Source organism: Dromaius novaehollandiae, chromosome 5 (genome assembly GCF_036370855.1).
Source record: "Dromaius novaehollandiae isolate bDroNov1 chromosome 5, bDroNov1.hap1, whole genome shotgun sequence".
Classification (NCBI taxonomy): domain Eukaryota; kingdom Metazoa; phylum Chordata; class Aves; order Casuariiformes; family Dromaiidae; genus Dromaius; species Dromaius novaehollandiae.
In genome coordinates this window covers 27,691,619-27,714,730 of record NC_088102.1, presented here as the reverse complement: position 1 = coordinate 27,714,730, position 23,112 = coordinate 27,691,619, and the positions used below count along the sequence as shown (strand labels likewise).

The following is a 23,112-nucleotide window of genomic DNA, read 5'->3' as shown; positions in this document are numbered from 1 at the left end:
CGCGCCACTGCGCGGCGGCCCTCAGTAACGCCCCCGCCCATTGGCTCCTCTGGCACGGCAGAGCTCTGTAGCGGAGAGGTGATTGGCCCCTGTCCGAGTCCGGTGCGCGCGGCTTTTTCTACCTCCAGGAAACCTCTCAGAGAGTGGGAAAATAGGGCGAGTCCTGGGTGGGTGAGGACGAGCGCCCTCGAAGTGGCTTTCTGATTGGTCTAGAGGGAAATGACGAAGTGAATGCTCAGTAGCTAAGGGCGATGTCACTCAGACATCCGTCCGTTGATTCTAGCCGTGGCAGGCACAGGCTTACGGTAATTGGTTAGGCAGTCTGTCAGTCTGCGTCTGAGCTCTGTGGTTGGTGGTTGCGTCCCGCGAGCTTTTCGTCTCATTGCCGGATTGTTGGCGGGCGGCGGCGGGTGGCGAGGGGCTATTGGCTGCGCTAGGCGGCCTTCGGCTCCCGGAGTGGTGGGGGCCGCCGGGCGGGTTGTGTCGCGCCGCGCGTGGGCGGGGCGCCTGTGCCCGTTACCCAGCGGTGCTTTGCGCTGGGCCCTATCTAGGCCGCGCTGCTGGCGGGATGGCGGTGGCGGTGCGCGCGTTGCAGGAGCAGCTGGAGAAAGCTAAGGAGAGCCTCAAGCACGTGGATGAGAACATCCGCAAGCTCACGGGCCGGGACCCCAACGATGTGAGGTGAGGAGAGGCGGAAAGGAAGGGGGGTGCGCGCGGGGAGCGGCTCGGCTCGGCCCGGCGGGCGGGCGAGGGGGGGGGAGCGCGCTGCGGCCGTTGCTGCCGTGGGATGGCGGTGGGGGAGGGAGGCGGTGGGCCTGCGCGGCTGGGTGGCCCGCAGCCGCCCGCAGGCCGCGGCTCATTGCCCCTGCCTCGCCGCTCCCGCGCTCTTCTTCGGGCCATTCCCCTCTCCTGGCGCGGGGGGGGCCGGCGTGGCCCAGGAATCCCGGAGGGGAGGAATGTTGCCCCGCCTGTTCGCCCGCGGCGGGGACCGGCGGCCGAGAAAGGGGGGCGGCCGCGGGGCGTGTGAGGGAGCGGTCGTGGCCGCGGGCGCCGCCGGCCGGGTGAGGTGCCTCCCCGCAGCGCCCCACGCCGGCCGCGGAGCGGGGCCGGGGCCGTCTGCTAACGGCTCGCGCTGTCTCCTGCAGGCCCCCCCAAAGCAGACTGTTAGCCCTCACAGGCCCTGGTGGAGGTAGAGGGCGTGGGAGCTTACTGCTAAGGTAAGGAGCCGCAGAACTGACTATTGGGTTTCTTTAACCCTTTACCCTGGTGTTGTTCTGTTGTCTTTACACAGGCATGGTTTTTCTTGCTTGATCACTTTGCTCACTGTAAATGACCAGGAGTCGTCGTTCAATAAGCAGGCACCAGAGTCAGGCTGAGAGGGTTATGGGTCAGTGGAGTTTTTATGTCACAGCCTAAAACTTAAAGTTTCTTCTCATTCTGAGTTGTAGCACTTTGTGTTAAATTGGTAGTTTTCCCTAACACTTTCTGTAGCTAGCCTGGAAATTAGGGGGGAAAAGAAGTAGTTTAATTAAAGATGGGGGAGAGGGGATGAGGGGAGAGAAATGGTCTCTGGGATCTTGTTTCTTTGTATTGGTTCAAACTCAATCTCTTGGTAATTAAGAAAGTGTTGGCTATTCCAGGTGGGACAGAAGGAGTTGAAGTTGACAGGAATTTTAAAACAGTAATAACTTTTGGATGCTTATGATAGAAATTAAGTTAGACTAAACAAATATAGGTAGAAGCACTAGCATTTTGTCATGGTCTTTCCTGCCCCCGTAGAGTGAAAGGATTGCTTTTTGTATTGTGATTCTTTTTTAATGAGCTGTTTGCTTAATTGCAATATTAATCTGTTGCTTAAAACTTAATACATCTTGAAAGTTTTTACAAATTGGAACATTTGAACCCAATGGGACAACTTGTTTGAGTGTAACTGCTCATTTGAGTAAGGACAGAAATTCAGGTTTAAATTAGTTGGCCTGTAAACAGTATGTGTAACTACTGTATTATTATAATAACAGCAAAATGATAATATTGCTGAGTAACATTTATTGTTATATCGTTGCCACAAAGGCAAAATACAGTTTGATTGTGCAGGCTTACGGTGGACCTGTGCCAGACCTGGGATTAGCCTGACCTGTTCTGAAATCACAAGTGCTTTCTTTCTAGGCGTGGATTCTCGGATAGTGGAGGAGGACCCCCAGCCAAACAGAGGGATCTTGAAGGTGCAGCCAATAGGTGGGTACAAAAATTGATGCAGAGAACTTGCTTTATCAGAATAAGAGTTTGTAATAGTAAGCTTAAAATATTTAGAGTCAATAACTGTTAAGGACTGATGGCTGTGATAACTATCTTCTTTGGAGTTCACACATTCAAGTCCTGTTGGAAATATTTTTGGGTGGTAGCATTTGACTGTGAACTTCTTTTTTTCCATATCTTATAGCAATATAAAGATTCTTGCATGCTGGAGTGGATGAGGTAGAATAAATAATAAACTTATTTCTGTGGTGGATTTAAGGGCTCATGCTGTCTTTTGTATCACTTGAAGAGGGAACTGTCTGGGAAATGAAATAACTATACATTTCTGATGGATACAAAAGCACAGGTGTTAAAACCCTTTCCACTCACTGTAATTGTGAGCACATTTCTCTTGCATACTTTGAGTGCAGTGGCTAAAAAAACTTTTTTCCTTCCTTGTCAGTCCTCCAGATAACTCCACTTTGACATGTTAGATCTCTCTTTTGCAAACTCTAGTATATTCAAAAGAGTTTTCTGAATATGTTTATGGAATTAGCCACCAAATTCTAAGAATCTGTTAAAGATATTTACAGTTTTCTCTTTTATTTGGTGTACAGCCTGTGGCATTACATCCTGCTTAGTAGCCAGATTCGTTTTACAACAGGCACAAATAGATAGAATTGTGGCTGAGACCTCCCTTTCAGTAAATTGAATGCACATAATGTGATTATAGTAGACTTAGATTTTGAGCTTTTGCATTTTGATGCAGGTTCATCAGATATGGCTCTGGTTATAGTGAACTCCATTCTCTGAGCATGCAACTGTGTAGTTTTGGAAGAAAGTGAGGCTTGCTTTTGAATTCTTGAGTTATGCAAAGGAATGCTGTGAAATGGCATTACTGGTAGTTCAGTGCCATGCCACAAAGCTGAGAGTGAAAGCTGAAAATAAGCTATATTTAACATGCTGCCTAGTTGTTCTTTGTTAAAACCTTGATTCATTCAAGTACTCTGGTCCCTCTCCTAACTTGTTTTGTAGCCAGTCAGTGAGGTAATTTAGGTAGCGTTTCCCATCTGGAAAATCATACTGATTTGCAAATCTTTATGTATTTAATGTATCCCAGATTGCTCTTAAAGCTATAACCATTTCAGAGATTCTGAAAAAGTACAGACAAATGTTAATAACAAGAAACAAAATTCAAAGATGTTCTAAAAAGTTAAATATGGTACTAGCACAGGCTATTCTGTTTTACTTTATCATGCAAGTTGTCTTAAACTCTTTTCTCTTACCTGTCACACTGATTTTTACCAACAGTAGATTCCATATGTAAAACAATTTTTTTGGTTGTGCCCTTACCTTCAGAGTAATGGGGAGATTTTATTGGAGACATTGGTACTTCTGACTAATGTTTGATTAATATTTTTCTTGTGTTAGAACAGATGCTGTCTTTAATATCTGTTTTCCAGTGACCATTTTGTTTTTTCAGGCTGGGTGGAGAACGTCGGACAAGAAGAGAATCACGCCATGAAAGCGACGCAGAGGATGATGATGTTAAAAAGGTAACACGTGACAAGGGGGAGCTATGCAGGAAGAGGCATACTTAACTGGAATGTGAAAAAAGTAGCTTGTTTTTCTTTGTAGCCAGCGTTGCCATCCTCTGTTGTTGCTACCTCCAAAGAGCGAACACGTCGAGACCTTATACAGGATCAAAATATGGATGAGAAAGGAAAACAAAGGTATGGAGAAATGTCTTTTCAGCACTAATGTGGTAATTCTGAGTGCTAGCACAGAAAGTTTTAGATTTTTTAAATCTAAAATAGATGCTCTTATGCATCAGAGATGTTGAAGAAGTACAATAATGGTATGAACTTGGTTTAGATGAATGTTCTCAAATTTTTTGTGTTAACACATTATCCATTTTCTGTAACTGATAGGGATTCTACTTCTCAGGCCATCTATAGGAATCAAGTTTGCTAGTGCTTGTGTAACTGATCATCTCTGAGTATGACAGAAACATATATAGCTTCATTAGTTACTTAGCATTTTGGATTGTTACAACAGGAAACAAAAGCAGAATTTGAATCTGGGAACACCTGCTCTATTGTGTTTTGCAGTATAGAAAACTATGCAGAAGTGTCTTGAAGTAATTCTTCCTCAAATATCTGTTCAGTTAGATGCATTAAAAAAAAACCAAACAATCTTCAGTGTAGCTACAGGTGATATTTGGTATGTCATTTATGTTACTGATTAAAGGAGGTTTTTTTTACAGAATAGTCTCATCGTGTGGGGACCATCTCTTGCCTGTTACTGCTTTCATGCTCGCTATCATGTGTACAGTCTCACCTTCCTTTTGCCTGCATCTCTTTAGTTTCCTCCTACTTATAATCATATCACCATTTTTCCTGTATTTTATTTGTGTTAGAGTAGCTCTTAAAAGTTCTTGCTGAGATCCAGTCCTGTTCTTCAGAAAAGGTGTTAGTTGCAAATTTGCTCTTCTGCATACAAGCTCTTAGACCCTATCCACTCCAGTCTGCAGCTCACCTGCTGCTTCTTTTGTTTTGTAACAACACTAACCATGATTTCATCACTAGCTTCCTCTCCACACAGAAGCAGTTCCAAAATTCTTAGTGGATTTCACAGAGCTTCTGGTGCAGTTTGTCTCTTTGGAACTGAAGTTTTACTGTTTTGCATTTCGGTAGTCTTTGGAACAGAATTTATCTCTTTGTGACTCTCTTTATGGTAGAAAGAGGCTCTTTTAGAGGACAGCACCCACTGGCCTCTGATTTAGCTCAGTGTCCTCTGGGATGTCATTCATATGCAGATACCCTTGACAGAGAATGCTTAATCCCTAGCTCCTAATTCTTTCCCCATTCCTGTTCTGCTGTGTCCTGTACAAGCATCTTCATTTTCCTGCTGGGTTTGTGCTGCTGCAGTAGAATCTTGTGGCACTAAGTAAAAAGAGTAGCCTTTCCTTTCTCTCTAATTAACTGAATTAATGTCTCCTCCTTGGTGTAGAGACAGAATTTGTGATTAATGGGAAGGAAAGAAAAGGTGAAATTCAAGAAGTTAGTTCTTCAGAAGAAGGGAATTCATCGAATGATTTTACTTATTTAAGAAAGTTTTCTCAAAACACATAATTGGATGAAGGCTTAACCACATCAGTGGATTTTTTTTTTCCCCCTCTGTGTATTGTGAATGAAAATAATTCCTCATTGTGTAAGATATCGCTAAGCAGTGGCAGACAGGCTTCCACTCTCCTGTGGCTTCATTTCTCCTTAATTCTTTCTGGGAAGAAACAGGTTTCCATGTCCTTCAGAAAATGCCAGGGCCTTCTAATGCACTGCTTTTATTGATATATCACGCTGTATTTACTCAGCCCTTTCTTCAGTACTCTTTGCTTTCAAAATGATATTATGTTTTTAATTTTTCCTTAGTGTCACTTTTTTTCCAGACAAACAATTTGCAGGCTTCCAATTTTCTCAGTGTTAACTCTCCTGTGTTATGAGTAAGAGCTATGTCTCACTGCTAAGCAAAATACGATATGTCTGGAAATTATATCCTTGACTGTTGGCACAGTCAGTACATACTCTATTGCTAATGGCCTTGAGTGATACCGAGCCTTTAAAAATAAATCTCTCTGAGGTGGGAAAGTTTCTCTGATTGTTTATGCAAATAAAAAATCTTGGTACTTAAACTGATCCTCAAACTTTCTTTGTTTTTATTCAGGAATCGGCGTATATTTGGCTTGTTGATGGGCACCCTTCAAAAATTTAAGCAGGAATCCACAGTCGCTACTGAGAGGGTACTTATTTTTAGTTTTATCAGATTCTAAATTGTAAATAATAAAGCAATAGTGGGTGGCACAGGTTGCAGGTATTGCAAGTGTAACATTGGTAAGAGTACAAGTAGATTTTTGGCTGCTTTAATTTAGTTGAATCGGGGGATAAGGAGGTGGAAAAGGGACACCAAGGATTTCTTGATTTTACAAAAGTGTGACCATGATAGAAGTGGCACAGCAATGTTTATACTGCTGGGGTTTGTTTGTTTGCTTTCAAGTGCAGTACTTTTTTATTGAACATGCAAAATAGGAAGTAGATGATCTTTCTTCTTGTTTACATTATTTGGAGATCATTTCAAAGCAAATGGATAAATGGAATTTAATCAGGTAAACTATATAATCGGTCATAGGCTGTTTCTGTAAACAATGGTGATTCAGAATTGCTGAAGCAGCGCTGACCCTCATGTGTTCCAGATGTTTAAATTATAACCAAGTATACAAAGAGTGTATGGTTGTATTTCATCATTTGTTTGACCAAAAGCCAGTGGCTTTTTTTTTTTTTTGTATGATGTAGATGATGATAAGCATTCTTGTTTTAATAAATGAATATGTGATTGTCCTGAAGGGAAGGCTTTACGTAGCTTAATGGTAACTTTAAAAAAATCTTTTAACCTCAAAAAACCTTTAAAAAGTAAAGAGTATGGTGATGACTTTATGCCTAGTATGCCTATTTAAATTGTGCATGTTATGGTATTTGTTTACCGTTGCCTAAAATAGATTGATTAATAATAATCACCTTTAGATTAAAAATGGTATGTGAAAGTTCACAAGAAGTTCTGCTTTCAGCTGGGCAGCGGAGGCAGCTATGAAGTCTTTATATTTAAACCTCTTCAGTGAGGTGATAGCATAGCTGGCTTGCTGTTGGTATTGATTTCTTTCACAGCAGTATTTGGATATCCTGCTGTTTTCTCTGTAACTAGTAGTGTAGCACACAAGGAGTACCAAAGTTCTCAGTTGTCCGCTTGCTTTTAGAACAGGAAACAGTTGTGGGGATGGTCTTGAAACACAGGCTGCTCATATAACTTACAGCAGTATGTGTTTATATAAAGCGACTTTGAGGAGTTTCTGTTCGCTCTAACATGTTTCTGAGAGTTTGTATAGGCAATGTTTTCTTCATACATAAGATGTTACTATAAATCAACTTAGAGGTCTGAGGAGTTTCGTAAGACACAGCTATTTCTTTTTGTCCAGGCACTAAATTATATATTTGTGTTAGAAAACTTGTGTAATCCCATATGGCTGTCAAGGATACATAAACAGATATCTCTGGATTACAGTTATATAGATCTCTATCTCTAATACATTGTGAATGCTTCTAGTATATTCAGTAATTTTTTGGCTGCAAACACCAGTCTATAGCCTTTCATTTGTTTCTTGGGGAAGTTGAATTTTTTTCTCTCTAAGTGGAGCTCCTGAAATCTGTTTGTATTTTCTCCTTTTTGGAAAAAGACATGTTGAATCTTGAAAGGTCAAATGCAAATTGAATGGTAAACCTGAAGCAGATATGCCCCTATGGATTTCTGTCATTTTATAGTATATGTGTGCATACACACACACTCAGAGAGATTTGTGTCAGCAAGCCGTGGCACTTTTTTCTTACATTACCTACAATTCAGAAGCTATCTAAATTTCATTTGAGGAATGCATTTAACAGTGTAAATACAAAAAAATCTAACTAGACCAAACTAGAATATTTTCTTGATTAGGGGGAAAAAAAATTGAAGTACTTCTTTACTTATCTTAGCAAAAGAGGCGACAAGAGATTGAACAAAAGCTTGAAGTACAGGCAGAAGAAGAAAGAAAGCAAGTTGAAAATGAAAGGCGAGAACTGTTTGAAGAAAGGCGTGCTAAACAGACAGAACTGCGGTTACTGGAGCAAAAGGTTGAGCTTGCTCAGTTGGTGAGTTTTAGTTTTGTTCTCTGTTCAGTTTTGTTATTTCTCTTGTATAAATTATAATCTTGTGGATTTTACTTTTTTTTTTTTTCATTTCTCAGCAAGAAGAATGGAATGAACATAATGCTAAAATAATTAAATATATAAGAACGAAGACAAGACCTCACTTATTCTACATACCTGGCAGAATGTGTCCTGCTACACAGAAGCTGATGGAAGACTCACAGAAAAAAATGAATGGTAAGCATTCCATGTAATACATGACTGCTGCTGTTCTTGCCTCCTTCTGGTGTTTCCTGAACAAATTTAAGTCTTTCTGCTTAGATACAGTAATTTCATGGTCAGGACAAGCTGTATATTGTATGGCCATTCATCATAACTAAGCAACATTACTCCTTTAGTGACTTATTTTTGTTGGGTGTTTTGATGCTTTTACAAGGAGTCAAAAGAGGTGTATATGTAATCTCATTAGTATTTGTTTAAAATTTAGTCCTTTATATTAACTTTAGTACCCAGATGTATGCCAGTGCAGCAACTTCGTTTTGAAAAGACAAATTCTATGGATTGAAGACCCCAGGAAACACAGGTTTTTACAAGGAGTTGAGAAACTTTTCCTTAAGCATAGCACTAGTACTCTGTGATGATGTTCTCTGTGGGTTTTTTGTTTTTGTTTTTTATTACCTTAATGTGTGTTCATTTGTCTGTTTCGCAGGATGACTATATTTTCCTTTCGGAAAACAATTTAAAATACTGCATGGTGATGGTAGTCTTACTGTTCTTTTTATTAAACTGAGAATTTTTTTTCTTTATTGTGTGGGGTGGGGAATAAGAAGCTAGTTCGGCTGTCTGAATAGCTTACATTATTAAAGGGTTTTTTGTTTTTTTGTTTTTTTCAATACTAATCTGCTTTTTGCTGACTCTTATTCACCTTGGGAAGCATAACCTTGTTAATGCGTATAATATATAAATACCAGGAAATAAAGGTGGTATTTTAGTATACTGTTGATTGGATTGATTTCAACAAAGTCAAACTTCATTAGATTAGATTTAAGGTTTTGTTCTGACACTCAGCTGAGCTGACTGGTCCCTTTGCTTCGTTTTAGTAAGGTAACCAGCAATCTTTTGCAATATGCATGAATAGCTCGCTACTTCAAAATGAATAGGGATGTAATATTTGTAAGTTAAAACAATTTGATAACTATTAGTGCATAGTTAAGGAGAAAAGAGACTTCAGCTTCTGTAGATTATCTATCTGAAACTTATATTTATGCATTTATTCTCCAGCACTCTTTGAAAGCAGGCGCAATGAATTTGCAGAGCAGATTAACAAAATGGAGGCCAGGCCCAGAAGACAATCTGTGAAGGAAAAAGAACAGCAGGAGGTGCAGACTGAAGAAAAGAAGGAAGAACAGAACAAGGAGCAGGAAGAGGGTAAGGTGGCTCAGCAGGTGGAAGAGTTGGAGACAGGTAATCAGAACAATGATGTAGAAATGGAGGAGGTAGGGGAGGAAAAGGGAAAAATAGGTTCAGGGCATAGTGATGCAGAGAAAGAACAGGAAGAGGATGAACAAAAACATGAAATGGAGATTAAACTAGAAGAGACTCCTGAGGTGAGGGAGAATGACAAGCAGCAGGATGGTCAGCATGAGGAGGTCACAGCTGTAAAAGAGGAAGGTGTAAGTATTCAGCCAGTGGATAATGAGCAGGATGTGGTAGAAGTGAATGAGGCAGATAGTGTAGAACCTGTAGAAAATGAAAATGGGAAAGAAGTGGAACCAGAAACTGAGTGTGATGCTCAGCCAGAAAAAGTGTGTAATATTCCTTCTCCTGAGAAGGAGAAAGGTATCAAACCAGAAATTGAAGCTGAACCTGAAGGAAAACAGGAAAAGGTACCTGAAGCCAAGCCAGAACCTGAGGCTGAGACCCCATCTCAGCCAGAGTCTGTGCTACTGCCACAGTCACCTCCATTATCTCAGTCCATTCAGGATGCAGAGCCTCAGGCAGACAAGGATGAAAATGCTGTGGTGTCCATAAAGGTAGTTGAGGCACAGACAGAGCAGAGTCAGACACTGAGTGTAGAAATTAAAAATAAGACTAGGAGTAGAAGCAGGGGTAGGGCAAGGAACAAAAGCAGTAAGAGTCATAGTCGTAGCAGCAGCAGTAGTAGTAGCAGTAGTACTTCAAGCAGTACTACTAGTGGAAGTAGTTCCAGCACTGGCAGCAGTAGTAGTCGGAGTAGTTCCAGCAGCAGCAGCACTACAAGTGGGAGTACTAGCAGGGACAGTAGCACCAGTAGCTCTACCAGTAGTGAAAGTAGAAGTCGAAGCAGAGGAAGAGGGCATAACAGAGATAGAAAACGTAGGAGGAGCGTGGATAGGAAGCGAAGGGATGCTTCAGGAGCAGATAGAAGTCACAAGTCCTCTAAAGGTGGTAGCAGAGATGCAAAAAGCTCAAAGGATAAAAGTTCAAGATCTGATAGAAAGAGGTCTATATCAGAAAGTAGTCGATCAGGCAAGAGAACTTCACGGAGTGAAAGAGACCGTAAATCAGACAGGAAAGACAAAAGGCGTTAACAGAAGAGACCAAGCTTCCTTAGCCTAATCTTTGCAGCAGAAGATGATTTGAGTGAAAGGATTCCTTGTAAGGAGGAGGAGAAGGCTGCCTTAAGAATTGCATGCTGTAAAAAATCTTTTGGAAAAATGCAGACTGTTTACCAGGCATTCTTGTACTTTTTACATAATTTTGTAAAAGGTGACCTATCAAAATTATGTGAAGTTCCTGAAAATGTAAAAATAAAAGATTAACACTCCTTTGCATCTTTTTTTAAATATCCTGTACTCCTTAAGATCCTCTGTATATTTTAATAGGTAAATCTTTAAGTTGGTGTGATCACTTCTACTTCTGTATCATACACCTTTTTTTTTTTTGTAGAAATAAATGTGCATTTTAAATAAATTGTTTGAGATGTCCTGTTGACACTTAAATTCTCCTTTTAGATACATATGCAGGGAGACAATGTTGCAATAATCTTACTTTTCCCCTCTATTCTTTGCAAGAATGGGAATCTTAAGTCCCATTAAAGGGAGTAATCTCTCTCTAGTGCTGGATAGGAAGGGAAAGTAATCAGCTGGATATATACCTTTTGTCTTCTTCTGTAATCACACATTCTTACTCAATTCTATCTTTTAGTATTATAAATCTTTTTCCTGTAAGTCAGTAAGTGCAAATGTTAACACCGACCAAGATGAGCTGCTCAAGTCAGTCTGGAATACCACTCTTATCTGCCTTCTGCAGGTACTTGGGTAATGTTTACATCTATGTTCTGGAGACATTTAATCTGTTTAGTGATGCTCCTTGCTTTGATGGCCAGTGGAGGAAAGACTTCAGCTCACTTCTCAACCAGGATTATTTTTATTTTAGTTGCAAAGTAGCCTTTGAATGCTTCATACCACTAGGAATAACTACATTGCAGTGTTGGAATTACCTGGGACTACCTAATGCCAATGTTGTGTGCGTGCAAGAATGCTTTCTGAATGTATTTAATACAACTTAAAGTGGTATGGTGTATCTATGAAGGTGAATATTGTTTTTATATAATTTTGTATGAAAAAACAATAACATCTGTTGCTCTGTTCTGTACATGTGCAAATAAATGTGGCTTTGTAGACTATTCTCTGGATGCCTGACTTTTTTCTGTAACACAGGTGTATCACAGTCTTCATAGATTTTAAAGTATTTATCATAATTGCAGGTGACTGCATCTTAGAAGGTGTATATTCAAAATTGTTCTTACAGTTTTTAATTAATGCCTAATAAGTGAATATGAAACACTCTGATCTGGTGGTACTTGGCATGAAGAAAATTCATGTCATATGCCAAATTGCAGAAGTTTTCAGAAGGGAAATGATCTGTAAGCTTATTTTTATTGCACCAAGCAATAATGGAAAGCATACTTTTGCATAATTTCAATTTCATTTATTGGGGGGGATAAGTCTTTAGAGTTTCCATGTGAACTCATGAGCTGAGTAGTGACAGACTTCTATGTTGTGGAGTACTGAAATTTACTGCTTGAAGAAACTTGTCTACCCAGGGAGGAAGTGTAACATTCTTTCAGCACAGATGTACAGTGTGGGAAGGCTCCTTGTGCTTTCCTCTTCTCTTAACAAGTTCAGTTTTTTTCGTACAGATTTTTCAGTCCATTTAACTTTAGTATCCTGTCTACCTCTGCTTCTCTACATCTGAGAATCATACTTTACTTCTTGTCCATAGTCTTCAACTGTATTTCCTTCCCCTTTTCTTAGAGCATCAGAGGAGGTGGATTAATGTGCTTGATTAAAATATCTTTACTCTGAAGGATAAAGAGCAAAAAAAACCAAAAAACAAAAAAAAAAAACAAAAAAAAAGTCTTATTCAAGATACTAAACTTCACAATTTGCCACAAGCAACAAATATTTATACAGGATAGTTGAGTAAATGCTGCTCTTCATATTAACTTCATATTTCAATTGCTTTTAGAAGCCATTTTAATCCTTTTATTTGATAATATTTTAACATATTGGGTATTTTAAAAAATGTTGAGTTTGAGTAATTCAATATTGAGTAATACTACTTTTGTGATATTAGATAGGTTTTAATAGATAATATTATAGCCATTATAGAAAGCTGGAGAAGTGCATTGCTAGTCAGAAGCCACAGTACATTGTTTCAGAGGAATACACTGACAGGGTTTGTAATAACAATGTGGTGGGTCCTGGTAACTGGACTAAGGGTGGATTGATTATGCTTAATTTCTTGTTTCAGGTTATGTTACAGGCAGCGATATATTTTTGGCAAGGTGAAAATACAGGAGTGTTTGTTGCAGAGTTACAAAGCAGGTGATGTATCTAATAGCTTAATGTCTAAGTTATAAGAAGCTTAGAATAACAGGAGCTTTACTGTGCTGTTTATAGTCAGCTTTGCTAAATCTGAGAAACTCAGTGTAACTTAAACATCTGTAATAACTTCATAAGAATAGAGTCTTCTAAAAGCTAGATATTGCAAAATGGCAACGTAGTATACAGGTCTTTATAAAGCAGTAATCTTTTTAGTAATTTAGTTATGTTTACTTTCAAAGTCCCATTCTGTCACCCTGAAACAATTTCAGAGCCATGTATAGGGCTGAGGCAGTAGATACAATTTCCTTCCTCTGTCCCTAGTCACCTATTTCAAATAGTTGACAATTTAGAGACTGGATTTGATACAACAGTTTGGGATTTCTGAGAATTAAGGGTAGGTAGCATAGAGGCAGTGAAATGTATAAAACATTTGTTTACTTATTTCTGTTCCCCACAGTGATGATTAGCAATAAAAGGAAAAAGACCTTGTTCTCTTCTCATTAAAGTAATGTGGGAAAAATAGATGATCAAAAAGGGGGGAAAACTAATAATGAAATTAAGATGCTTTCACTGAGTAGGCAACATGCCATGTATGGCCTAGGCTTGCCTTGTGGAGTGCTTACATCAGATGGTCCCTTCTAGGTTTAAATACAAATTTAGAAGACTTTCTTACAGTGCTTTTAAACCGTGCATTGACTCCATACCATTTACTTGTCTTCATTTTCTTCAGTCCTGATACAGAGAGGAAACTGGAAGACTCCAAGAATGTGTTTTTTCCCTGATGTTCCACTCAGAGTCCTTGTCAAAGTAGATTTTGCAGACTGTTCATAAATTAGAAGCTGAAACATGACTTTGTATAAAAGGTGCACCTCTCCAAATTCCTGCTTCCTTACTTCAACTGACATCCTTGTGCTTAAACCAGCTTCATTGTGAGTATTCAGAGGAAATATGACAGTAATTTTTGAAAGGAACCATAGGCATTAGTGAACTAAAAAGTTCCAGCAAAATTAACTTCTAAAAATGATAAATTTGCAAATGGATTTCTAAAGCATATTTTCTTCAGAGGAGAAGGTACAGCCTTGTGGTTAGGCCCTAGTTATAACTTTGAGATTCAGGTTCAGCTGCTGATTTTAAAGCAATTGTGTGCAACAGGGCAAACCTATTCATTTCTGTAAGTTGCAGATCTGAAAAATCAGCTTGCTTACTGACAGAAGTGTTTATGTGACTACATGTATTTATGATTTGAGCAAATGCTGTGGCAGTGGCAATTTGAGTAATTAAATATTAGAGATCTGTTTTTCAGAGGATATCATTTGGCTTTTTCAGATTTTTCTCTCCTACTTTATTAAAAAAAAACCAACTGTTCTACCACAAACTTTGTTCAGGCGATTGTTAATAGGTGACAGTGTTCTATTATATCGTAAAATGTGAGGCATTCAGAGCTAGGAAGTATATTATCAAGAGTTTTCTAGAAATGCACTGTTAATTGTCATGTTTTTAACTCCTTTTGTAATGGGAAAGCAATAACTGCTTTTTTTTTTACAATTTGTTACCCTGGCTGAAAGAGTTAGTTTAAATCTGGATGATGAATGACTGTTACCTGTTTAGGTTTATTTAACTGGAATAACAGTGAATTAATGTTTCTTCTCTTCTGATTTATTCATTTTAAAAAGATACTTGTTAACAAAATCTTTTTGTGATAATTGATTCAAGGTAAAAGTTGATCTGCATTTTCACCTAAACATCTTAAGTCAAAAGAACTATATTATAAGTGCTTTTGCTATGGACCATATTTTCCCACATATTAGTGCAATATTCTGCACAGTTAAACCTTAAATTCTGAATTGAGTCTTTTGGTGCTATCATAAAAATATAACCAAAACTGTACATAGTAACCATTGTTATTATAAAATAGGTGTTGACTTTTATGTACTTAGAAGAATTTGTACAAACTTATGATTTGCTTTGGGTCTTTATTGTTAATGTAGATACTGAATATTCTAGGAAATGCAATGTCTTGTGTTAATACAGGACCATGTCTTAAAAGACTCATCCAATGTGCCCAGCATACTACCCAATTTATTTAAATCACACTATTCACTTTACTGTGAATTTATAGTCATAAGGGTTCTCTGTATTTCTAGCTCAGTAGTTAAAGCTACTAAAATGTCATTCCCAATAAAAAGCTAATAGTTTCATCCTAATGACAACAGCTTGCTTTTTCATTAGCATTGCCTGTCTTTGCATGTATAATAGTATTCACATTTGTTACTTAAGTTCTGCAGAAGTGTGTCTAATTTTATTTGCCAAATAGAAATAAAGCAAAGTCTCTATCTGCTATAAAGTTTTCAACTTTGTCCTTTAGAAGCCAGCTATGATGAACTCCATTAATCTTTATCTTTGAGTTCAGTTCAAAGGTGACTGGAAGTTATGCTTGTACAATGTCTGCAAGTGTGGGACTCGCAGAAGAAAAGAATACTTGATCTAAATGTGATTTATTGTTGAAGTTAGCCAGCGGAACAAATAACACAGAACAGAGATCAGGGCACTGTTAATCAGCCTTTTAACAGCTTCACACCTAGATGAATGACTGTTGAGACTATAAACTACACAATGAACAGTGCCCAGAGTAACTTGAAAATTGCAGACATAGGTTAAATGGAGTTGCTATGATGAGTTGCAACATTTTTAGCATCTTCATTAAAGGACTTGAATTAATTTGGGTTTGCTTTGAATATAAAGGCACCTCTCCACATGAAATGGAAGTTGGAGCCACTTTCAGAGATCATTTGACAAATGTTGTAATACGGTGCAGATCTTCAGGTCTGTGTCTCTTAGTCTGTCCCCCTATGCAAACTTGCAGAACTACTTAATTTTAGGTGCCAAATACCTGACTTTTCCATTTTTTAGGTGAATTAGCTCCATGTTACCAAGGTCAAAAATAGACCATTAGTCTTTCCAAGACAATGATTGGTTTCTGTCTCATGGTTGGTATGCAACATTATGAAAGACTGACCAGATTTTAATCTTGGCAGGATAATGATTTTGTACAATGCTTAGCATATATAGAGTCTCCCCAATGCAAATTTTTTATATATTCCATCTTAACAGTTTGTTCTAATCTGCAGAGATGCAGGAATGAGAAGAAAAATGCCCGTTTTAGTTTTCTTCTCAACAGGTTTCCTTGAATTTGTCATGTTTTAGCTGCCTGTCATTCCCCTTGTGCTTTACTTCCTACAGATAAACCTAAAGGAGCCAGGGAAAGGGACACAATCAATGACACGCTAAGCAGCAAAAGATCCAGAGAATGGAAGAGGAGAATATGCATGCGGTGGAGGGGGCAAATCAAAGCTAGACAAGGGAGAGCAGGGGGAGAGTAGATCTCTACTGTGTTTTCCCTGGTGCATGACACAGCCTTATGCCTGATTACCTAAGAGAGGAGGCAGCTGCTATATTGGGTCATAGGAGAGGCCTGTCTGGCTATCAGGTCATGTGGCAAAGGAGGGGGCCAAAGTGTTAGCCTGCACCTGGAGGGCATGTCACCTACTGCAATTTATTTGTTTGCAGGACATTGCTAGTTAACATGTCCCTGGGTGCAATTCACTGTGCCCTCTCCTATTCTCCAGTAGTTGCACTTGTTTGCTGGCTCTTAGATCAGGCTAAACACTAGTGTCCGACATGCTTGCATTTTGGAGTGGGAGGCAGGGGCTAGCACTATCCCGTGAGTGAGATACAGTGTAGGTCATGAAAAGGGAAGGTAGAGCCAATTATATGTGAGTCACGCTCAGGACTGAAGGAAGGGCAGGGCTACCAGGAAGCATATGACTGTGGCTATTACCTGGTTGGGAAGGAATGCACGTTCTTGGGACACTATCAGGAAGGGAGAGAACAGAGGCTACCCGATGCAGGAGAGCCGAAAAGGAAAGGTGAAGCCCCTTCTGCAGTTAAATAAATGTAGTGTGTATAGGTGGTCAAGAAGTACAGGACAACGATGTGAAACATCTGAAGCAAGGCTTACTTCTAAAGCAAACCACTCTGTAGGACTTCATTTATAGTACAAGTTCATACCTATATGCAACCAGTGTACAACTCATTGTATAATTACTACTATAAAACATAATCTCTCTTTGATAAAACATTTTTGTAACTCCATATGGGATAATAAGTTGCTAAGAAATAGAGGGTATTCCTTAAAAAACAGAACACATCATCTGCCTAGTATCAGTATACTGCTCTGTGATACATGATGTAGAAAAGGTGTGTGGATTTCTAGTTGTCTTAAGAGCCTGAAAAGCATCCAGAACTTTTAAAAGCAACTGGAGTGGAGAAAGTATTCCCCATGGGAAAGGATTGTTCTTAGTATCTAGTGGGTGAGAAAACTCCAGAAGAATTATGTGGAAACATTTCTATTTTGAGATCCCGATGATCACCCATAGCCTAAAATATATCAGTACACACAAAATACAGTCTGTTAAACAAAAAAGCTAGAAAAATATCAGTAGTTATATTAGTAATCATGCAAATCAATGTATGCGTAGAATTGACAGTCCATCTTAAAATCTGATAAAGATTCACATTAAAAATTCATTAATAATCCAGAAAAAAATACTAATATAACTCCTGACGTTGAATATCTCCTAACAAAGTCTTCCACAAACTCAATACAAAAGAACTTGTCTGATAGAGCCTAACTTTTGATGTGACCATAACTGGTTTCTTTGTATTCAAAACATTAGTCTAGCTTTCAGAACTTAGTTAATTATTAAACATATGTTTATAATGAGGACACCTGACTTTGCAGATTGTTAGCAGAGTTAGCATAGTGTACTTCTGTTTAAGCAGATGAGAGAAGGACAATGGGATTATAAATTTACTTACAAAGTTTTGTTAGACTAAGAAAATAATGTAGAATGTTCTTGCTAACTGAATGTCATTTCAGCTTTCACAGTTTTAGTACATTCTAGATTTGCTCTAACATGTCAAGGATCTTGGATTGGAGAATTCTGCTGTTAGTAATTTCATTTTTAACAAATCTGCAGTGCACAAAGGTACTTTCAGAATGGAAGAAGTGTGGTGATCGGGAATGTGAGAGTAAGTAAAAAAAAGTTGTTTTTTTCTAAAGGAGACCGCGGTGTACAAATAGCCATTACAAACTGTAATGTTGAAATTAGTGACGAAACATTGAAAGAAAATAAGTACTCAGAGAAAATATATTTTGTTGTCATTATGCTAAGTTTTTGAATGATAGACTTAAAATTCTCTAGTAAAAAGAGGACTATTTCTGAAAATCTTGCTTGCTGGATTGTGTTGTGTAAGTATATAAAAGATCAAAGTTCAGTAAAAATACTCTTGAATAAGTAGTTTTCCTAGGGTTTCCTCAAAATGGTCGGTACAAAGAAGCTTTAAAATATTTTTTAGCTCATTTGTTACAGATATGAAAATCCTTTAGAAAACAAAAATGATAGCCTATCAACTGAGAAAGAAGACATGTATCTTGTCTTTATATTACATTCACAGCCACATTCCGCAAAATAGTCTACTTTTTCTACTGTAAGTAACTTACTTGGTTAGGTTTTTTTTTAATCCTTCTTGTGAAAGACACTGTTAATATATCCTCTTTACTTAATTTTCTGCTTTAGTATGAGGTAAGAACAATAACTAGTTACAGAGTTAATGGGGAGTAACTAGCTCTGTGGGAGGCAACCCAGCCACTGAATCACAAGCGGGCAGTGATAAATAATGGTAATTTATCCATTGCGTTACCGTTGAGAGACTTGCCGTAATCATATGTAGTTTGAGTAGTTTTTAAGTTGTCTCCTTTGGTTTTGCACCCTTATCAATTGTTGCACTTTCAAAGAGGATAGCTTATTCTCTCTGCAGAAGAAAGCTGGCTTTTCCAAAAGAAACCTTAGACTTTCTCTACTGATGGATCTTTACCTTCCTGTGGAGGAAGATTGACTTCACTTGGCTCCAGATGCTCAGAGATGTCTGTCTTTCAGAAAGTTTGTGGAATAGGCCCCAAACTGACTATAGCACATAGTAATATTTCTTGTGGGGGAACAGGGGTGTAGAGAAAGAGAATTGAAAGTAATTCAAATTGAATTGGAAACTTTGGTTTTGACAATGTGAGAGTTTAAGGTTTATAATGCTTAAACTTACCTCTGTCCTTTACATTATCAATGTATTCAAAATAGAGGACAAGATGCCTGAAATAATTACTAGATTTAACTTGCAAAATATAAAATTATAAATATTCCAGGGAAATATTTGTTAGCTGTTTAGATCTGCCTTTAATACATGAACTTGCTAATTCTTCATAGACATTTCAGCCTTGAAAGCTTGCCTGAATAACAATTGAAAAACAATGCACATATAGGACAGGAACTTTTCCTCTTGATGTCAGTAGTAAATAGAACAGGAAGCAGGACAAGGCTTCTTTTTTGCATTCTGTATTTTTAGTAGCTCTCCACTTGCCTGTTAAATGAAGTGGTATCATCATAAAGCACATGTTGATGTATTAACAAACATTTCAATGTAATTATATATATCAGTGTTCTTCAATATGCCGACTTCAGATAAATTGGCTGCTATAGTTATTTGTTTCTTTCTTTCTACATATTATTCCAGCGGCAATGAGCAGAGTTCAAGCCACTACAGACTACTTAGGGCCTGATTGCCGGTATCTTAACTTCAAAACAGGGGAAGAGATAATTGTATACTCCAAACTTTCAAGGAAAAGTGAAAATTTGTGGACAGGAAGTGTAAGTACTTCAATATGAAAGATTTTCCCCATAAATTAGATGATAATAGCATAACAGCAGTCTGCTTGCTTGTAGGGATCTTCCATTTCTTTTCTAATATTAACTAGTCATGGCTCAGCATCATATTTGGGAGATGGGTCATTATTATTATCTTTTTATAGAAAGAAAAAATCAAACATGACCAAAGATCAAACATGGAGAGACAAATCAAGATCAGAATCCAGGTTTTGTCTCCTTCATCTAATCATTTGGCTATATGATCATATCTGGTTCCCTTAAAAACATTCATGTCTTTTGGGTCAGGTATCTACTTACGGGTTAGCAGGTAAAGAGTTGTTGCAGTTGCTTAATCAGAGATGCAGTATGGGGACCTGCCCTGACCGTTCAGGGCTCAAGTAAAATTCCCACAAAGTTATCAGGCAAGTTTAGTGAGCTGGAACAACTGACAACCTAGTTAGAACAGTCAGGTAGTAACTTAGTAACTCATGTAGTTAAGTTATAACTAAGAAGCAATGGGTGCATTGATCCAAACTGAAATGGTAGTAAAACTGTTTAAGTGCTCCAAAACTGGAATATATCAGTTAATTTACACACACACACACACACACACAAAAGTTATCTATCTGGCACGTTTATTGCCTAACAGTGAAATGCTGTCTTCCTTTTTTTCATCTGAGAACATTTTGGCAGGTAATTCACTCTTCCTTGTTGTCCAAGGTGTACTCCTCCATTAAGACTACGTGCAATGCTCTGACTTCAACTTAGTTGTTGGTTTCGAGGTCAGGCTGACCCTCACTTGTGTTTGCATAATTCTTTTGGGCATTATCATTTATTTATTTTCTGTAGTGTTGCCATCTTCATTGCCATTCAGTTTTAGCCTATCTCGCATCTGGATTTCATATCCCACTCTTCTTGTAACTTACTGTGATTCATTTGTTATTAGAGCAGATTTTTTCTCACACTTGAGTCAATGGGAACTTTGCAGATGATTTTAGTAAGAGCTGAGTGAGACCATCTGTGCACACAACACTGTCTTCAGTTGAAGCAGTGTTAAGGCTACTGGTTTGAGTCTGCACAAACACACTTTTATAAAAATAGAACAGAAAATAGCAGCAGGGATTAATATACTTCTCACTGCTTTCTGAAGTGGCAAAGAGAACACTTTTGTGAAGGAAAAATAAACCACTTTGACCAAACAAAATGAAGGGGTTGGGGGCAGTCCTGTAAACTTATTCTTTGTTCCTACTTTTCTAGCATACATGCAGGCACCTAACATACTTATTACTAAATTTTAAATGTTCTCATTCCTTTTATATTTTTACAGAAAGGAAAGGATTTTGGGTATTTCCAAAAAGATGCTGTGAAGGTTGAGGAAGTTTTTATTTCAGAGGAAGTTGAAGTGCCTACTAAGGTAAACCAGTATCACCAGATTTTCCTACATAGTTCAAACCAACTAAAAATCCAATATCCAGTTAGAAATTCAAGTATCAATGCATTTTTATTTCAGACAATTCAAATATGCCTTTTTTGTTATTGTTCTATTTGTTTGTTTATTGCCCTCTCTGAAAATCTGTTGATCTAAGCTAATTTTTATCTAATAAACCATACATAACCATTAGGAATATCATAATTACCTAAATTCCTTTGTGTAAAGTTACACACAGGTACAACTACACAGAGCAAGAATAAAGATACACTGTTGTATTGCATGGTGCTGTATAAAATTACAAAAGAAAACATTTTAAAAGTTAATATTGTTCCTTTAGGAGACTGATTTCCTCTGTCTTGATGGAGACGAGTACATTTTTGAAAACGAAGATAGCATATTACATGATCACAACAAAGAAAGTGAATATTCATCACCTGATGCAGAATCAAAGCTGCATGAAAATGAACTCCTAAAATATACAAGAGACTCCATCCAGAAGGAACAAAGAGTTGAATCAGTTTCTGAAAATGATTCCAAGGAATCTCACAGTCAGGAGGAGTCTGCAAGCAAAAAGTTGCTCAGAAAAAACGAGAACAGAAAAGAAGATGCTGAACAGCCACAGACTCAAAACAGTCTTCCATTACAGCCCATTCCAACTGAATCTAGTTGGGTGGTTTCTGGTATTGCAGGATGGTTCACCACAGGAAGTAAAAATGATGAGGAGACCATAAAGACCGTTACTGCATCTTTAGAAGAAAATACTTATATCGGCAGAAAAATAGCAACTGCTGAAAATGATTTGGAAGAGTCAAGTGGTAAGGAGGAACAAGACCCCACAGCATCTGGTTGGTTTCAAGGTGGACTGACAGGCTTTCTCTATTTTCGCAAAGAGGATGTGGATGTTGGTTCGGTATCAGAAAAAAACAATCCACAAATCCATGACATTTCTCATGTGGCTGAATATTCTGATAATGAACATGAAACAGTAGTTACAGAAGTATTGACAGAAGAAGAACAAAAGAGTGAAAGCCATGAATCCAAATCAAATTGGTTTAATATAGGTTTAAGTAATGTTCTAAATTTTGGGCGAGCTGAGAAAGATGCAGTTATGGAAGACCAGCAATGCAGAGAAATAGAGGATGAAGCAAATAAGAATGAAGAAATACAGACTTTAAAACAGGAAGAATCACACACAGACAAAGAATCACAGGAATCAGTTAAAGCAGTGACAGATGAAGAAGACAAAAATAATTATGTACCAGAAGCAGTAGATTCAAACAGTAACGTGTCAAATCCTTGGACGCTACCAGCAAGTGTACTTATTCTTAATGACATCATGAGCACCTCAAATACCACAGCATCATCTTCTGATATACCAACAGATGACAAAGAGAAGCTAATTGAACCGTACCGTTCAGAACAAGACTCAGTATCAGAAAGCCAACTGTTGAAAAATACAGAAGCTAAAGAGAGAAGTCAAGAGCCAGAAAGCGAACGTGGCCAGTCAGGTTGGTATAAAAATATCTATAATAGCTTTATAAATTTTAGTATGCACACATCTGATAATCAACAGGGACATGAATCAATTGCATCAGATCAAATTTCTTCTTCTTCTATCCCATCTCAGAACCTTGATCCTATAGACACAAAAAATACAAAAGGAAAGCCTGACATATCTGAAGAACAGAGGCATTTCTTCTCTCTCAGTCATTTTGCAGACATACTAAAGTTTCAGAGTTCAACAACAAAAGAAGAAGAAGCTCTGAGTCTGCAAAAGGATGTGTATTTTAGTGAAGAAATCCCTCAGACTGAAAATGAAGATGAAATATTACAAGGAAATAAAAATACAGCAAAGGACAAGCAAATCAGAGAGGTAGTGATGAGTTGCCAGAAAACAGAGATGTGGGTGCAACCCAAGACAGCAATCTCTTTTCCCCACTAGCTGTGCAAAGTAATGAATGCAGTAATAAAAAAGCAGCACATATTGCCAAATTAGTCAAAGATAATGATGCTTCACATATTTTATCTGTTGAAACCCTAGGAAAACCTGAAGTATCTCAAAGACAGTACGTACATGTTTAGTT

The 23,112-nt window shown here is 38.2% G+C and overlaps 2 protein-coding genes and 1 long non-coding RNA gene across 4 annotated transcripts in view; all 3 read left to right on the top strand.

Moving 5' to 3' along the window:
- The first annotated feature begins 367 nt into the window (after positions 1–367).
- PNN (pinin, desmosome associated protein) lies at positions 368–11,634 on the top strand. Its single transcript, XM_026120442.2, has 9 exons — positions 368–681; positions 1,146–1,217; positions 2,167–2,235; positions 3,719–3,791; positions 3,874–3,968; positions 5,959–6,034; positions 7,815–7,970; positions 8,066–8,204; positions 9,249–11,634. Exons 1-9 carry the CDS (start codon positions 569–571, stop codon positions 10,535–10,537), a joined length of 2,082 nt encoding a protein of 693 aa, XP_025976227.1. The 5' UTR covers positions 368–568; the 3' UTR covers positions 10,538–11,634.
- A 1,102-nt stretch (positions 11,635–12,736) lies between these two features.
- LOC112995399 (uncharacterized) lies at positions 12,737–15,036 on the top strand. Its single transcript, XR_003262179.2, has 2 exons — positions 12,737–12,838; positions 13,569–15,036. It is a non-coding gene; the product is annotated as an uncharacterized LOC112995399 (long non-coding RNA).
- A 2,617-nt stretch (positions 15,037–17,653) lies between these two features.
- Positions 17,654–23,112, top strand: part of MIA2 (MIA SH3 domain ER export factor 2) — a 41,563-nt gene continuing 36,104 nt past the window's right edge. The window contains exons 1-4 of one of the 2 annotated variants that reach the window (XM_026120340.2): positions 17,654–17,929; positions 19,466–19,599; positions 20,924–21,010; positions 21,366–22,536. In XM_026120340.2, the coding sequence (XP_025976125.1) occupies positions 17,815–17,929; positions 19,466–19,599; positions 20,924–21,010; positions 21,366–22,536 (1,507 nt within the window). In that variant the 5' untranslated portion in view covers positions 17,654–17,814. The remainder of the gene's footprint in view (positions 17,930–19,465; positions 19,600–20,923; positions 21,011–21,365; positions 22,537–23,112) is intronic. The other variant, XM_026120339.2, reaches the window with a different exon arrangement.

Coding starts and splice junctions, on each gene's coding strand:
- PNN (XM_026120442.2), top strand. CDS start 569: ATGGCGGTGGCGGTGCGCGCGTTGCAGGAGCAGCTGGAGAAAGCTAAG. Junction 2,236..3,718: donor CTTGAAGGTGCAGCCAATAG/GTGGGTACAAAA, acceptor TTGTTTTTTCAG/GCTGGGTGGAGAACGTCGGA. Junction 3,969..5,958: donor GATGAGAAAGGAAAACAAAG/GTATGGAGAAAT, acceptor GTTTTTATTCAG/GAATCGGCGTATATTTGGCT.